This window comes from Notamacropus eugenii, chromosome 2, assembly GCF_028372415.1.
Source record: "Notamacropus eugenii isolate mMacEug1 chromosome 2, mMacEug1.pri_v2, whole genome shotgun sequence".
Lineage (NCBI taxonomy): Eukaryota > Metazoa > Chordata > Mammalia > Diprotodontia > Macropodidae > Notamacropus > Notamacropus eugenii.
The window spans coordinates 119,348,691-119,366,090 of NC_092873.1; the positions used below are offsets into that span (position 1 = coordinate 119,348,691).

Genomic DNA, 17,400 nt, shown 5'->3' on the forward strand with positions numbered 1-17,400 from the left:
TGTGATAGATGATCACTCAGAACCCTATTTTATTCCAACCAGTTTGATATCATTCCATAGGGGAAGTGATTATGAGTTCTGGATAGTAGGCTTCAAACTTTAATTCAACATTCACTGCATTTATCAGTTACAAAGCTCATTTGCACAACCACAAGAATGATTACAAAGGTATCTCCATCCTGTTTTGCCAAGTTTCCATGACCAAGCCTAATGAGGGTGGCTTAATACGGAAAGTTCCCCTATTTGTTTTTATACCTCCACCCTCTCTTGTCCAACATGAACAAGAGACCTCCATATGACCACTTAGTCAACAGAGATGACGCTTGCCTTGCCCTCTTATGACAACCCATCCTGATGTGTCATTTTTGGCTCTCCTGGAGAGTCAAAATCAAGCTCTACCAACCAAGATTTTGAAATTTACCATGGCTCTTTTGCATGTTTAGGTATCAAACTCAATAAAAGTAAGGTCCTAGGAGAAGGCGGCATCTCAGATTGTGAGGAAGATCTCAGTTCCACTTTATTGGAGGGAGCCATGGACCCTTTAGTAAAGTGCTATTGACTTAAGAGATCTGCCACAGTTGCATTTTCTTGCAGATTGGACAATCTTGGACCCCACATAAGACAAAAGTCAGGATGACTGGAAATGGGCCAGGATCCAGAGGATGACCTTGGCATCTTTGAATGTCTGGCCTTCATGGTCAGACACCTTCATGACCACTGGACCAAACTGTTTGCATCTGCCCATTCCACCTGAGGAAGTCTTCACATGCTTGGGGTAGACAGCCCTGTAATTCACCAAGGTCTGTTATACTGGGGAGCTACTCCTCCCCAATCCCTCCTCTTTAATTAAATCAGTAGCAGTGGATTGGGAAGGTGAAATAAGACTAAACAACTCTCCTTACCACTCCACTCTACCACTTTTAAACTTACTTTGGGTTTGTAAGATTGAACTTTAATTAGTGACACTCACACTTTAAGCCTCCTTTGACTCTGCCTCCAAGTGCTGATTTTAGCTTACCTTCCAATGAATTCTGACAAAATGGTACACAATAGATTATCTGCTTGGAGAAATAAAACACTGATTTTCTCCTGAAAGTGTATCTTTAAGTTGACAAGACAAGGGCTATTTTGGAAGAGGAAATTTTCAAAGTTAACCTTCAGGTTTCTTCCTTGATTGTATTAAAACTAATCGTTCTTTTTTTTAAAAGCAGAATAAAATCATGATTAAACGGTGTCATGGAGAGAGAGGAATACGGTATTTGTTTAATTGAAATTTCTCAATAACTGGGAACTAAAACCTTTTTTCTGTGTTTTCTTTTCAATGAAAATCTTTTTAAAATATTAGCAAATTACTTTCCTGCCTAAATCCTGTGGAGTGAAGATAACTGAACGCTACCAGGACAGGTGTCAAAGGTTTGCTTCTAAAAGGAACTTAATGCATCATTTGGTAAAGCTGTTTTTATTTTTAAATAAATCTTTAGTATCATCTTGTTTTCACATGATTTTCAGTTTTATTCCAAATGTTCCCACTTTCCTGAAAAATTCAGATTAGTTAAAAGGAGACAGTGTAACAGTGAAAAAGGATGGAATTTGGAAACAGGAGACCCAAGTCTGAATCCTGACTTTGCCACCTCTGGTACATCATTTAACCACTCTTTTTCTGTTTCCACAATGGTAAAATGAAGACGGTATACACAGACTCAGTTCCCTTTAAGGTCTATTTGGCCCTAAATTTGGCTCCATATATGTAAAAAAAAATTTAATCTATAATTCTATGACCCTAAGTAAAGTGAAATTCTAATCTAATCACTAAGTTTTATAATAAACAATGTGAAGATTAGGTTTTTCTGATTATAAGATCTATAGGGAGGCATCATATCTACTAGTTACTGAAACTAGAAATGCTGCAGGAACACATCCTAGTATTTTTGTGAGCATGACTAAAGGTCAGCTAATATAAGACCAGAGTGTTTAACAAGCAAGCCTTTTTCCAAATTGAATATCTTCTCTATAGCTTCAAAACCTGCAGCATCCATTGGCAGCTTTCTTGGACTACCAGGTTGAAGGAATTTCTGAATCCTGGGGAGTTTGCTGATTCTAGCTTTGAACTCCTAAAATGAAAAAAAAAAAATGACACCACCTGTAAATGAAGCAATTAGCCTTGCACATTGGAACAAGGCGCCAGGGCTGTTCTTCTGGAAGTCATTTCATCCTGGGAAAACACCGTGGGCAAGCATTTTTGCCCTATGGGCAATGACATTTGAAAGTCTTCAGGAATTCTTCTCTGCAAATGTGTAAGGCTCCTGTTTTGCAGATATGATATGATATCATATCAAGTAATATATTGTATCATATATTATAATATAATAAATACATGAAGAAATAGCCTTCTCTTTTCAAAATGTATAATTGTTGAAGGTTGGACAACAGATTTTTGGTTTGGGCCATGATGACTCATGAAGACTGTCTAAGGATCTGTGTCCTTGGAGGAAGGATACACAGGGGAAATTCCAGATCTTTTAAACAAACATGTATTGATCACTTCCTATGTCCTAGGCAGTGTGCTAACTCTGGAGACACAAAGAAAAAGTATCCCTGCCTGCAGGGAGCTTACATTTTAATGGAGAAGAGGACATGTACATCAGTAGATATATTCAGTATATATAGTGAATGCTTTTGATCGAATTACCTGCAGTTTAGGGAATGCTGACAGAACACCAGACTTGCATTCTTCAACCATTAAGATGAGTTCAAGTAGATGTACATCTGCCCAGCTCAGCTGGTTGCCAACAAGGTAATTTTCCCCATGGCCTTTCAACGCCTATAGGATCAATGACAAGGAGAGAAGGGAGGGAATTAGGGCACATTACTTGAAGATGGCATATTATTTAAAGACAGAACATTTTCTCTGGCTATCCCCCATGTCTGGAGCACTCTCCCTCATCCACTCTGACAACAGACCTCCTTGACTTGCTTCAAGTCCCAACTAAAATTCCATCTTCTACAGAAAGCCTTTCCCCACTCCACTTAATTTCAGTGTTTTCTCTTTTAATTATTTCCTGTTTATCCTGTTGGAGGCTAAGTGGAGCAGTAGTTAGAGAGCCAGGCCTGGAGTCAGGGAAACCTAAGTTCAAATCTGGCCTCAGACACTTACTAGCTGTGTGAATGTGGGCAAGTCTCTTCACCCTGTTTGCCTTAGTTTCCTCATCTGTCAGATGAGCTGGAGAAGGAAATGGCAAACCACTCCAGTATCTTTGTCAAAAAAGCCCTGAGTGGGACATGAATAAACAATAAAATTTATCCTGTACATAACTTCTTTTGTATATATTTGTTTGCATGTTGTCTCCTTCTTTAGACTGGAAACTCCCTGAGGGTAGGGACTAACTTTTGCCTCTTGTGTATCCTCAGCCCCTAAGCACAATGCCTGGTATATGGCAGGTGCTTAATAAATGTTTCCTGATTAACAGGGTAGTAAAAATTTCTCTATTCATTTGTCCTCTTCTACATTGTTCTCTTTGTGTATTTTTGCTCTTTTCATCATACTGGTCATTCATTCATTCATTCAATAAACATTTATTAAGCTCCTATCATATACATGCCAGACACTGTGCTAAGAGCTGGGGATACAAAGAAAGGCAAAATACAGTCACTGCTCTCAAGATGCTCCCAGTCTAATGGAGGAAGCAAGGCATAAACAACTTGGTATAAGTGATATATGCAGGATGAATTGGATACTCTCAGATGGAAGGAGGAGCAAGAAAGGCTTCCTGCAGAAGGTAGGACTTTACCTGAGACTTGGTGGGAAGTCAGAGAAGTCAGAAGGCACAAATGAGGAGGGAGAAAGTTCCAGACATGGGAGACAGCCAGGGAAAATGCCTGCGGGGCCACGGAATGTTTGTTCCAGGAGGCCAGTGTGAGGGGGCTAAGCTTTACCAAGACTGGAAAGTTAGAAAGGGGTTAGGACCTAGCCTATGAAGGGATTTCAGAGCCAAATACAGTCTTTATGTGTGATAGTGGAGGTAACAGAGAGCCACTGGAGTTTACTGAATGGGATTGCGTAGGAGGAGATGACATGGTCACACCAGAGCTTAAGCAAATTCAATTTGACAGTTAAGTGGAAGATGCCCCATGATGGGGAGTGACCTAAGGCAGAAAGACTAACCAGCAAGCAACTGCAATAGTTCAGGCATGGAGTACATTACAAGCTCTGTCAGTTATTTCCTATTTATTCTGGATATAGCTAGACTTGTAGATATTTGTTTGCTCATTGTTTTCCCCATTAGATTGTCAGCTCTTTGAGGGGAGGGGCTGCCTTTTGTCTCTTTTTGTATCTCTTGCACTCAGCAGAGTAGTCACTTAATAAATGTTTATTGAATTAAAGGTTACAAACATCCAAAAATATATATTTGTTGAGTATAACTTGGTATACTTTTACAAGTGAAAAAATTCCATCCCCCCATTAGGGGGAGAAAGAGAGAGAGACAGAGAAAAAAAGAATGTGTGTATGTTATGTAAACTAGGGTTACAAAAGGAAAATTTTTAAAAACAAGAACACTGGATCAGGAGTTAAGGAACCTGAATTCTTTTTGTGACTGTACTAGGCCCCAGCTGTGTGATCTTGAAAAATTCTCAAGGACTCAGTAAGCAGAGTTGGTTGAACTATCCACTTTTTCCTACATCAGTTGCTTCACAGGGCTGTAGTACTTAGCATGTATGGCCAATCCATGCTTCAAGTGGTTCTTTTCCAGTGGGCCTTGGAGCCTTTCCCGAGAAGACCTTAACTTAGGCCTGTGGTACCCCTGTTGTAGGGGAAGGTCTAACTCCTTTGACCACAGTATCTTTTTCAACTTTGATCAGGTACTTCAGTTCATCCACTCTAAAACCTCTGCCCATTGTGGTTTCAGATCATCTAAGCACCAAATCTAAGCCACCCAAGGCACTTAGTTACATGGTAACGTGGAGAGAATTCTGGATCTGCAGTGAAGAAGTTCACATTCAGTCTCTGACACTAACAGTTGTGACCTTGGGCAAGTCACTTAACCTCTGTCTGCCTGTTTCTTCAGCTAAAAATTAGGGATAATAATTATATCTACCTCCCATGGTTATATCAAATGAGAAAATATTTGCAGAGTACTTAGCACAGTGCCTGGCACATAAGTGATACTTAATAAATGCGTATTTCCTTCCTTTCTTCCTGTGTTCCTCAGTGTGCATTACTCAGTGTGAGAGAGAGAAATACTAGATTACAAAAGAAAAATTCTTTAAAAACAAAAGTTTTTTCTTCCTCTCTCCCTTCCTCCCTTTTCTTTTTTTCCTTCCTCTCTTTCTTTTCTTCTTTCCTTCCTCCCTTCCTTCTTGAGAGAGACACTTAGGAAATGGTATCCAAATAATCTCTTAATTGCTGATCTCATCAGGAATTATTGAATGAATAATTATTTTTCACAAATTACAAAAAATAGATAGAGTATCATTCTCTACTCATACCTGCCAGTGATCACCTTGTATTTACCCCAAATTCTTTATAATATCATTCAATACTTTTATAATGACCTTATTTTTATGATCAAATTCCATGACTATAATTAAAAATCCTTTTGGAGTCTTTTTGGTATCACTGCATACTAAATGCCTAAAGTACTGACCTCCATTTTGTTCAAATTCTGTTTAAAAGTGTATTCAGCACAACACTAGTGCCAGTGCAAACAAAAATAGTAGTGTGTAGTGATGTGAGCTAAAAAGCACACACACACACACACACACACACATAAAAGCAATAACATATTATACGATGGGCATTAGCAATAAATTCAGGGCCACATATAATTCAACAACTGTGTAATCAATAACACAGAACTCCAAGCAGCACTAACAACAATCAATACCTTTGTAGGCAATAACCCACAGGCAGTTTTATTGCATAATACATTTGGAATCCTGCAGAAATCACTGAGTTAGCCAGAAAAATGAATCTCAAAAGAGAACAAAACTCAGCAAACTCTGAACTTGGAAAAAGCACTTCCAGTGAAGAAAAAAGCAGAGGGGAAATAGAATTTTAAAAAAGGAAAAATAATTAATTTTCGATGAAATGAAAGATTTTAAATGAGAGCTATTTCTGCCAAAAAGAAACATTTTTAAACTCAAGGAAACTCACAAAATGTCAAGAATAAAATTTATAAATCCCAACCACAAGCTAAGGTCTTTCCTAGCTACAGCAATCAGTAAAACACATGACATATCCTAGAATCAGGTTCCAGTATAACCTGATTCCCTTTTCTCCCCATTGTCCTTTATTCATATTAGAAGATCAAGGGGATCATCTGTTAACCACATCTTAAGGTTGTGTTGATAATCTATCCTCATGAGTTGTGAATTATGGAGACAGTGCTGTTCCTCAAATCCTTTGTTAACACAACTTTTTTTTTTTTTAAACCAAGGACTAAACCCCAAATATTTCTAAAGATATTCTCCTACAATGAATTCTGTGAATTAGCTGTCACCATCCATCAAAACTGTCTGACCCATGGATAGATATCATTTCCACAGAGAACTCGGCAATTTGGGTAGTGACACAATAAACTTCCATTTTGGTCACTATTTAACAGACCAATAAACATTCATTAAATGTCTCCTCCACATAAGACAGTGTGTATGGTGATGGCTAAAAACAACCTAGTCTCTGCCATCCAGGAACCTGTAACCTAGCAGGAGGACGATACTAAATTGCATAGACAAATGTAATGTAAGCTAAGTATGACACACAAGGACACAAAGGAATATTTGTGCAAAACATTCATTTCATAGACACGCAGGACCCAGAGATCATCTGGTTCAAGTCCCTTATTTTACAGATGAGGAAATGGAGGCTCATTGGGGTTCAAGTGATTTGTCCAAGGTATATAACTAGAAAATAGCAGCAGATTTTTTTTCCTATTATGTCATGCTGCCTCCTCTAATTCAATAACTTCATGACCTATAACCTCACAGAGTAATAATTAGTCAAAAAATATGGATGAAATGCAGAAGGGGAAAATGATATTGAGAAAAGAGCTCTAAAACCTGACGTATGGAAGACTTTGATTCTCCCTCTACCATTGCCACTTACTGTGTGATTTTGGGCAGGTCAGTGTACCCCTTAAGCCTCCATTTGCTCATCCATAAAATGGGGGTGAAACTTGCACTGTTCACCTAAGGAGCTGTTAGGAGGATCAAGTAAAATAATGCTTGTAAAGTATTTGATGATCATGAAACACTGGATAAATGTAAGATGCTATTGTTACAGCATTTAAAGCTTTTTCATAGCCAGACTCAAACTTTTCTTTCTGGTCTTAACTTTACATTACTCCCAGTCACACAGTCTAAAGCACAGCTGAACTGGCCTTCTTCCTGTTTCTCACAGGAGGCATCCTCCTTCCTGACCCCATAAATTACCACAGTCTGGCCCCCATGCCTGGTATGTATTCCCTCTTTATCTTGACCTTCATACAATTCCTAGTTTCTTTCAAAGCTTTAGTTCAAAGGTCCTTCCAAATTCCTTTGTACTTATTTTTGTGTGTATGTATATCTATATTTATAAAGCTATATCTGCTCAACATGTACACATATGTGTTTCTATATCTGTCTATCTGCAGACAGGTGGCACAGTGGATAGAGCACTTGGCCTAAAATCTGGAAGACTCATTCCTATTAGTTCAAATATGGCTTCAGACACTTTGTAGCCATGTAACACTGACTAAGTCATTTAACTGTTTACCTCAGTTTCCTCATCTGCAAAATGAGCTGGAAAAGGAAATGGCAAACCTCTAGAAAACCTTAAAATAGGTTCATGAAGGGTTGGATGTGACTGAAATGACTCAACAGTATCTCTATCTCTATGTGTTATGTGTGTGTGCATGTGCGTACACATAATTTCAGGTATAAATGTTGTATCCCCATATAGAATGTAAGCACCTTGAGGGCAGGCTCTATTTCATTTAGCCTTAGTGCCCTCAATGCTGAGCAGAGTCTCTGGTATACAGCTGATTCCTTAATAAATGCCTGTGGACAGGTTGAGGCTCTTTGTCTACATATGTATTTAATGGGTATATATTAAATGATTTAGAGCTAAATCTTTCCCAAAAGGACTGGAATGTACCAACTCTATAGATAGGTGCAAAAAATGTCATCAAACCCTTCCATTTTTATTCTCACAGAGCATTGCCACCAGCCCTTCCCACATTCACCAGTCCAGAAAGGTGCATAAGAACTTAAGGAGGACAGTACCAGGTCCAGCCATGTAATTTTAAGTGTAATAAAGGAATATAAACAAATGTCTCTCTTGCAAAAGCATGTTGTGCTTTAAGTGGCTACCCATCTTATCTAGCTGCAGCAATTTCTGAAATCATAGAATCATAGGTTATGGACCTAAAGTAAACTTAGGAGTCATTAAGTCCAACTCCCTTAGTTTACAGATGAAGAAACTGAGGCCCACATAGGACAAGGGACTTGCCCAAGGTCACACAGCTGGTAAGTGTCTGAGGCAGGAGATGAACCAATGTCTTCCTGACTCCAAGTCCAGCACTTTATCCACTATATGTTGCTGCCCTACTTTGTAAAGCTTAGGAAACTGAGATCCAGGGTTAATAAGTAAGGTGCCCACATTTCCACAAGTAATAAGTGTCAGAAGCAGGATCTTCTGTCCAGTGGTCTTTCCTCCAATGTTTCTGCATTGTTACAAATTTGCTCAGAATGAAGCAGAGAAAGTGTTTGTAATTTTATTGAATAAGCAGGCAGATAACACACTGCCTCGCTGTTCCATACCTTCTCATACACTGGGAAGAATCTTTGAGTGGCTTTCTCAGCGACAATGCTCAGATTCTTCTCCTGGTCTTCAGGCAAAGCAAAAGGGAGTAACATAATTATGTCGTACAGATCTCTCATTCCTTCCACATACATGTCAATACTGGAAAAGGAAAGAGGCACCGATAAAAAGATGATTACTAGCTCATCCTGTTATTGGGAGACTGCAATCAAATAATGTGTAAACAATGCTTTGCAAGCTTTAAAGCTCTTTTTACATGTGGCATTATTATTAAATGCAGGAGCAAATAAAATATCACACATGAAAAGTCTTCTTTAGAAGCATAAGATTGTTGTTCTTGTTCAGTGGCTTCAGTTGGGTCCAACTTTTCATGACCCCATTTGGGGTTTTCTTGGCAGACATACTAGAGTGGTTTGTCATCTGCTTCCTCAGCTTATTTTACATTTGAGGAAACTGAGACAAACAGGGGTAAGTGATTTGCCCAGGATTACACAGCTAGTAAGTGTCTGAGGCCCAGTTTAAATTCATGAATATGAGTCTTCCTGACTCCAGGCCCAGCACTCTGTCCACTGTGCCACTTCGATGCCCACCCCAGCACGTGGCAGGCACTTCATAAATACTTGTTGATGGATTGATTCATCCAATATGGGTTGCATGGCCTCTCCATGATGAGTTAATAAACATAGAAACTAATTTTTAAAACATCCCCACTTTCATTAATAGTGAATTTATATATTTTTTTAATTCATGCTTTTACAAATCATTAAAAACTGATTTTAAAATTATAGTTATTCTAAAGATTTAAAGGCAGTATTTCTTCTCTTCCAAACAAATCATCTATGTATCTGAGTGAGTCAGTTCATTACATATGAGACTTAACAAATCAGTAGAAAAGTGTTTCTAGCATGCCCATAAAATTAAGAGTGAGTTCCATAAACATTCCATTAGACTGTAAGCCCTTTGCCTCTTTTGCCTCTTTTTGTATCTTCAGCACCAGAACACTACCAAAGAGTAGGTACTTAATAGATACTGATTGATATGCAGCCTACAGAAGCCAGTATAATTACTTTACAGCAACACTCTGCTAAGCAGTTAGAGATTTAATTTCTTTTTCTGACTGCTCATACTTTGATAAAACTATCTACTAGAGATATATCTACATCAGGCTATCTTGGATTTAGATCATTTGGGAAAGGGAGTTAAAAATTTTACATACTTACTGTCATAACATGCTAATAAGAACATTTTTGCTTTGTCCATTATATAAAAGGAGATACTTTCTAAACATCATTTTATTGAGAAGCAAGGGAAATAGTAAAGAGCTAGACTTGTAGTCAGGAAGACCCATAGTCAAGTTTTGCCTTTGATCTCTACTTTATGGTGTGACCCTGGGCAAATCATTTGTCGGAATCAATTATTAAGTAGAAATATCCTAAATAAAAAAGGGGGGCTTCTATGTTGTTTTATAAACATGCAACGATTACTGTACAGGAGCTGCTCCTTCAAGTCCTTCCCATACAAGTTGTATTTTGCGGCTATGTATCTTAAGATGGCTCTGGTTTGTACCATCTTCATTCCATCAATTTCAACCATTGGCACTTGTTGATACATTAGTTTCCCACCTAAAAAAAAAAAGTCAAGTCAGTGGTTATTCCCCTCATTAGAGTGTGGTCATGGAAGCACAATTCTGGAACCAGAAGGAACCTCAGCAGTTGTACAGTTCATTCTACAGTAGGGAAAATTGAGGCCCAAGAAGGGTAAAGGACTTTCTCAAGGCCACATTGCTAAATCTCAGAAGCAAGATGGCTATCCGTGAGCTCTGATTCTAGAACCAGTGCTCTTTCTCTATCACACCACACTATTCCATGGGTGGTTATTTTCATTCTAGAGACACTGCCTCCCACCCTGCAAATGGGATTGTGTTTGCTTACCAATAAGGTCTTTCAAGATATTTTGAGTGCCTGACTTTCTTCCTCCGTGCATTGAGAGACACTGACCTCTTTGTTGTTCCACAAACAAAACAGTTCCATATCTGGACACCAGGCATCTTGACTGTGTGTCCCCCATGCCTAGAGTGCTCTGCCTCCTCATCTCTACCTCCTGTGTCCCCTGGCTTCCCTCAAGTCCCAGCCAAAGTCCCACCTTCTACAAGAAGCATCTCCTGATTTTCCACTTACTCCTAGTGGCTTTACAGTGTGTTATCTGCAGTTTACCCTGGATATGGCTTTTTTGTTCATAATTGTTTGCTTGTTGTCTCTCCCCCTTAGATTGTGAGGTCCTAGGGAGAAGGGGCTGTTGGATTTTTGTTTTTTCCCATTGCATCTACTCATGTATTTTTTTTCTGAACTTAAGAAATAAAACAAGCATTTACAAAACATAAGATAGGAAAAAAAAATATTAAAAAAAAAAGGTGGTTTTGCCTTTTTTTTCCTATCCCCAGTACTTGGTGCAATGCCTGGCACATGGTAGATGCTTAATAAAGGCTTCCTGACTGACTTGAAAGCCACTGATAGAATACCATTAATTAACAACAGTAGTTTTGAGAACCTACTATGTGCACTTCAGTATGCTAGGTGCTTTGGGTAGTATGCATGAACACAGGAAGGATCTTTCTAAGGCTTTATTGGTGACCTTGTCTGACCAGGGAACTTCCTGTGTCAGAACTTCCACTACCAACCCAAATGACAACTCTATGACTTGGTCTATACACTGTCTGTTTGGGTAATCTGTGATTTTTGACTGAAAGGAGTCTGCCCTCAAATCTTCTCTCACAAATTGTTATCTTTTCCCTCTTGCCTGTAACCTCAAGTATAACCTCTTTTTGCATCCAAAGCCCTTCATGGTCTGTTCTAGCCTGTCCTTCTAGAGTCATTACCTATGATGCTTCTTCAAACACCCTGCCTCCCAGGCAAACAGGCTTACTTGCTTTTCTGCAAACAAAACATTACACCTCCAGTCTCCTTGCTTTTGTATGGGCTGACTTCCATCCCTGGAATTCCCTCCCTCCTTACCTCTCCTGATCCTGCTAGCTGGTAACATCCACCTTCCCCTGAAGGTTATTTTTCCCCTTGAAATACCTGTGTATTAGAATATACTCTGTATTTACTGACATAGTCAGGTAGGTGGCTCTTTGAATAGTGCTGGATTTAGAGTTCTAGTTTATTTTTTTTAAGACTTTTGTCTCAGACACCTGCTAATGTGTAACCCTGGGCATGTGACTAAAGCTCTCAGTCACAGTTTTGCTCATCCACGAAATGGGGGATGATGACAGCACTTATCTCTTGAAGTTGTTTAGGGTCAAAGAAGATAATATTTATAAATACTATGGAAATGTATAAATGGCAGGATAATGATGATGGTGGTGGTGATATTTATGCATGATGTTTCCCCCTAAAGAATATAAGCTCACTAAGGGAAGGAACTACTTCATTTCTTCATCTTTGTGTCTCCAGTGTCTTAAACAGCATCTGGTGCATTGTAAGTGCTTAATAAATGCTTGTTGATCAGTTGATTGATCTATTACCCCACCCCACTTCTTTAGCTCCCACTGCCATACCCTAGGCCAGGGTCTCATCACCTCCCACCTAGAGTCTTTCTTTTTCTTTTTAAAAATTAATTTATTTTAAACATAAATAGAAAAATTTAAATACACAATAAGAAAAGAAAAAGAAACATAAACTTAAATACAAAATAAGAAAAGGAAAAGAACTGTCATGTACACAGCAGAACAGAAGGGAAGAATCAAAATATACAGCAACAAATTTCCATTTCAAGAAAGCCTGTATAATGAATATTACATGTTGTGCTGAGAGCTGTCCATCTTTTCTTTGCTTCCTTGTAAGTTTTCTTTTTCCTCTCCTAGGCACTTTTTACTTTGCTCTTTTTTCCCCCTTCTTCCTTTTCCCCAAGAACATATGAGTAAGCACAGATATATTTATATGTATATGCATATATACACACTCATATATACATATACATGCAGACACATGTTCACACACATGCATACATATATACACAAAAGACACACATATACATGCATACATAAATGCATCTATACATATATATATAAGTACATATACACAGATACATACATATATATACATACATACAAAGATATGTACATGCAGGTACACATACATGCATACACTTAAATGTATATACGTATACTTAGATATCCCTAATCATACTCATATATAAATATGTACATTCACAGGCATCTATGTAATACCATACTATATTTATTTGTCCTCTGTTTCTCTGAGGGTGGATAACCTCTTCCTTCATAGGTCCAAGTCTTTTCCTACACCACAGCAATATTCCATCCTTTTACTGTCTAGTTATTTTAGATAGTCTAAAACAATATTGTTTGATATGACTGACATATAGTGTAGTTTCCCTATTTTTCTCTTATGATTATTTTAGCTTTAACTTTGTCTGCTACCTAGATTCTTCATGTGTTTTTGATTGGTCTCCATACCTCTAGTCTCTGTCAATTCCAAATCAAACTTTCATAGCTAGTCTTCCTGAAACACAATAATTATCAAGACAGTTCTTTGCCCACATACAACAAACCCTCCAGTAACTCCCACCTGTCTACTTTTGCTCATATTCAAGCTCCTCCATAACTCCAACCTAACCTTTTCAGTCTTAGTCCCATCACTCTTTACTTCAGTGATTCCTCTATAGAAATGAAGAACCCTTTGTCTGATGAGGAAACCAGTTTTACTTTCTTCCCTAGTGTGGTTGCTTTGAAATTCGAACCCTACCTCTGAGGTACAGAGGAACACACTGTGTACTGCCCTGTGTAATTCTCCATCCATGCTAGGATTTGTACCATACTTTTTCACACCTGTAGAATCAGAGAATTGTAGGGCTTCAAGGGGATCTTAGAGACTTTCTGTGGGTCTTTTCAGGCAAGGAAAGGGTAGTCAATCTGATCCTCATGGACTAGCACAGCATAACAGCAAAGCTTTGAACTCACCTTTAATTAAATCCTGAAGTTCTTCTGCTGTTTGCAAAAGTACTTCTTCAAACTAGAAAGGAGAAGGACACATGAGGGTATAAGAGTAATAGAATCATAGAAAGTTAGCATTGGTAGGGACCCTAGATTAAGTTGCCTTAACCACCTAAAGCAACTAGGTGGTACCATGGGTAGAGTACAGGAATAGAGGGTCACAAAAACTTGAGTTCAAATCCTGTCTTAGGCATTCACTAGCTGGGAGACCTGGGCAAGTCACTTAACTTCTCTGGGCCTCAGTTTCCTCATCTGCAAAAATGAGGACCTTAGACTAAATGATTTCTAAGGTTTCTTCTAGCTCTATATCAATGATTCTGATGCTCTCGTCCAATATTTCTCAAACATTGTGGTCTCAGAACACCCATTACATTCTTAAATGTAATATTGAGGACCTACCCAAAGAGCTTCTCTTTATGTGGGTTCTATCAGTATTTGCTGTATTAAAAAATAAAACTGATGAATTTTAAATATATTAATATATTAAAATAGACCCCATTACATATGAACATAAATAACATATTTTAATGAAAAAGGTCTGTTTTTCCAAACAAAAAATTAGTGAGAAGGTTTACATATTTTCACAAATCTCTTTTAATGTCTAATCTAATAGAAGTTAACTGGATTCTTATATCTGCTTCTGCATTCAGTCTGTTGCAATATATCGTTCTGGATGAAACATATATGCATATACATAGATATACACACATGCATATACATATGTGTATGTAAGTTTTATATATGTATATGTGTATGTTATCCATATATACATACACATATTTACCTCCAGCTCCATGTGGATATGTAATTGAAAAAGGGAGGAGTATTTAGTAGGCTACTAACATCTTAGAATTATTATGAAAATACTTCTGATCTTAAGGACCCTCTGAAAGGATCTTGGGGAACTTTAGACTACACTTTGAGAACCACTGTTCTAATCCTCCCTCCCCCCATTTTTCTTTTTTTAATTAAAAGATGAGTCTTGGAGAAATGCTTAATAAATTCTCAATTCTTCGAGGGTAACAATTTGTATTTTCTCATTTTTGTATCTATCCAGTGCCTGGCAGAGTATACTGTGTAAGTCAATACAAAGGATCTGTGATTCTGGAAATCATATATTATGACTTATGTAAGTGCTATTCTCTGAGGCACACAGAGACTGAGACTTACCCAGACTCACACAGCTAATAAGTGTCAGGGGCATGATTTGACTTCAGGTGTTCCTAATTCTAGGCGCAGCATTCTGTCACTACAGTCACTACAGGCAACCTTTCTATGCCTTTAGGGACAGAGATGGGGAAGGTGTCTGGACCTGCAATTTCATGGATATAGGACAGGGGTGTCAAACAGGCTGCTAGCAAAATCCTGAGTGCATCTCCAACCAGATTAAAATGTGATGGGGAAGTGTTTATAAATAAAATTAGATGCATACCATTTAGTGGTCCCCATTTCTACATCAGTTTGATATTGCTAATGGAGGGAACTCTTGTTTGAGGAAACCCTATATGCCAGGGCAAATCAGTGACTACTCTGCAATGTATAGTCTTAAGTGTCCAAAGACCCGGGTTCCGTAGCTTACTGCTGGAGGGACCTTGGTCAAGTCACTTAATTTTCCTGTGCCTCAGTTTCCTTATCCATAAAATGGGGGTAGGCACAAACTAGATAGCCTCAAGATCCCTTCTAGCGCTCTATTTATGATCCCATGATCCTATGACTTACCCAAGGTCACAGCTAATTAGTGACAGAGCCACCACTACAATCTGAGTCTCCTGACTTCCAGACCAGTGTTCTTCACTATGCCACACATCCTAGTTAATATTGTGAATATCATTAATAATTGTAATTGTTGCTCATAGATTGAGACTCAGTATCTTTAAATGGCAACTAAGTGGTGTGGTGGACAGAGTACACAGAGTAGTCTTATTTTCAGTCCTGTGACAGAATGGGGTCCTATGATTACGCAGAACTGAAGACCCCCCCAGATCCTGGGATGCAGACAGAGTTGGAAGGGACAATTTGTTGTTGTGTTTCTCCAAAGACCATGACATCACAGAAACGATGGCATGACAATGACTATTTCATCCAGTACCCTCAACTGGCAGAAGGAGAAGCTGACGGGTGAAAGTGGCTTACTAATATCAGTTAGGAGTGGAGGAAATCATTCCTCACCGTCTAAAAGATTAGTACAAATGTTTCTAGCATGTCAACCTCAATTAGTAATGTTTAAAAGTTCAGAAACTTTGTTAAGATTTTATAAAGGTCTTGTATATCATGTATATCTTTCCTACTCTCTACCCAAGGAAAAGGAAGCCAGCAAAAATGAAGATTGCTAAAAATCTCTTTAGAATCTAACCCAACTTCTGTTCCTCGTCATTTTTTCAGTTTTCCAAAATGCTGGGCTTTTAAATGAATACAACAGTAAGCAATAATAGCTAGGAAGTTAAAGAAAATAAATGGGAACTAGTATCATTCTCTGTGTTATGGCATAGAAAAAAAACATTTTTTTTTAAAGAAGTCGTTGTAGGCAAAGATCACGGAACGTTAATGCTACAAGGGGATTTCAGAAATAATCTAATGCCAGCCCCTCTGCTGCAAGTGATGAAGCTGGGACTCAGATGCAAGCTGCCTTGCCCAAAGGACATCGAGCTAGGAGGCAGAAGTGCCACGACTTGGACCCACGAATGCTGAATCCACGGGCAGTGACCTTTCTACTAGACTCTTCCACTTTTAGGCGATACTTAAGTATCAAGATAAACGTGACTTTCAAGCTGCTCCCGAGTCTCAGTTCACTATTAAGAAAAAGAACGAAAGATATAGGTGACAATGACTGGACCCCTTTCTGGAGGGAGTCATTCAGTGCGTTCCCTGTGACTTCCCTAGTAAATAAATACTCATGAGTCCGAAGAAAAAGAGTAACTGTAACAAACGAAGCCGTACCTCCACCCCCGCAGCTGCCAGCAGCCAGCGCACCGATTCCATTCTGCCTCTGCCATCGAAGTAATAGAGTTTGGGCTTCGCAGCCATGATTTTCAATTCCTGGTTTTCTGAAAAACAAGAGAGAACAAACTATCTGACCAGGACGTCTGTACTCTGGACTCCCCTGGGGATGCGGGACGAAAGTCCAAAAACTAACAGCCAATGACTCAGCAAAGGGGACGATCCAGGAGGGAAGGATGGGGGAAAAGACGAAGGAGAGTCACGTGATCGGCAGGGTTCAGACCTCCCATTTCCCCCAAATATGGGCTGTGGGATCGATTTAACTGATTTAAATGATCGAAACGCATTTGGGACTTTGGGGAGCAAGGACTGAGCATGGTCCACGCAGGATATTTTCAGTGTAGAGATGGAGTTTCTTTCTCTGTGTGAGGAATGTCTGCTAGGACAGTTTTTATCAGTACATTAAAATTGGTCATCTCGATCCCAAGTAGTTCCCTGTTTTACTCCAGATGTTGTTTGGGGGTGATCTTAGTTATGCAGGTGTGGAATTCGTTATCAAAAAAACCAGGAACCAGAAATCAAAAAGGAAAGTTTTTATTTAGGACGAATACCAAAATAAATCATATAGAGTCTGGTGTTTTGGTATGTGTAG

The 17,400-nt window shown here is 38.7% G+C and overlaps 1 protein-coding gene and 1 long non-coding RNA gene across 2 annotated transcripts in view; one reads left to right on the plus strand and one right to left on the minus strand.

The window, feature by feature from the left end:
* The window catches only part of LOC140526332 (uncharacterized), a 162,259-nt gene that overhangs the window by 131,483 nt on the left and 13,376 nt on the right, over positions 1–17,400 (plus strand). The gene's annotated exons all lie outside the window — the stretch shown is intronic.
* On the minus strand, positions 1,444–17,151 carry LOC140526324 (glutathione S-transferase-like). Its single transcript, XM_072642456.1, has 6 exons — positions 16,749–17,151; positions 13,779–13,830; positions 10,287–10,419; positions 8,797–8,938; positions 2,690–2,821; positions 1,444–2,111 (listed from the first exon to the last, which is right to left on the minus strand). Exons 1-6 carry the CDS (start codon positions 16,833–16,835, stop codon positions 1,941–1,943), a joined length of 717 nt encoding a protein of 238 aa, XP_072498557.1. The 5' UTR covers positions 16,836–17,151; the 3' UTR covers positions 1,444–1,940.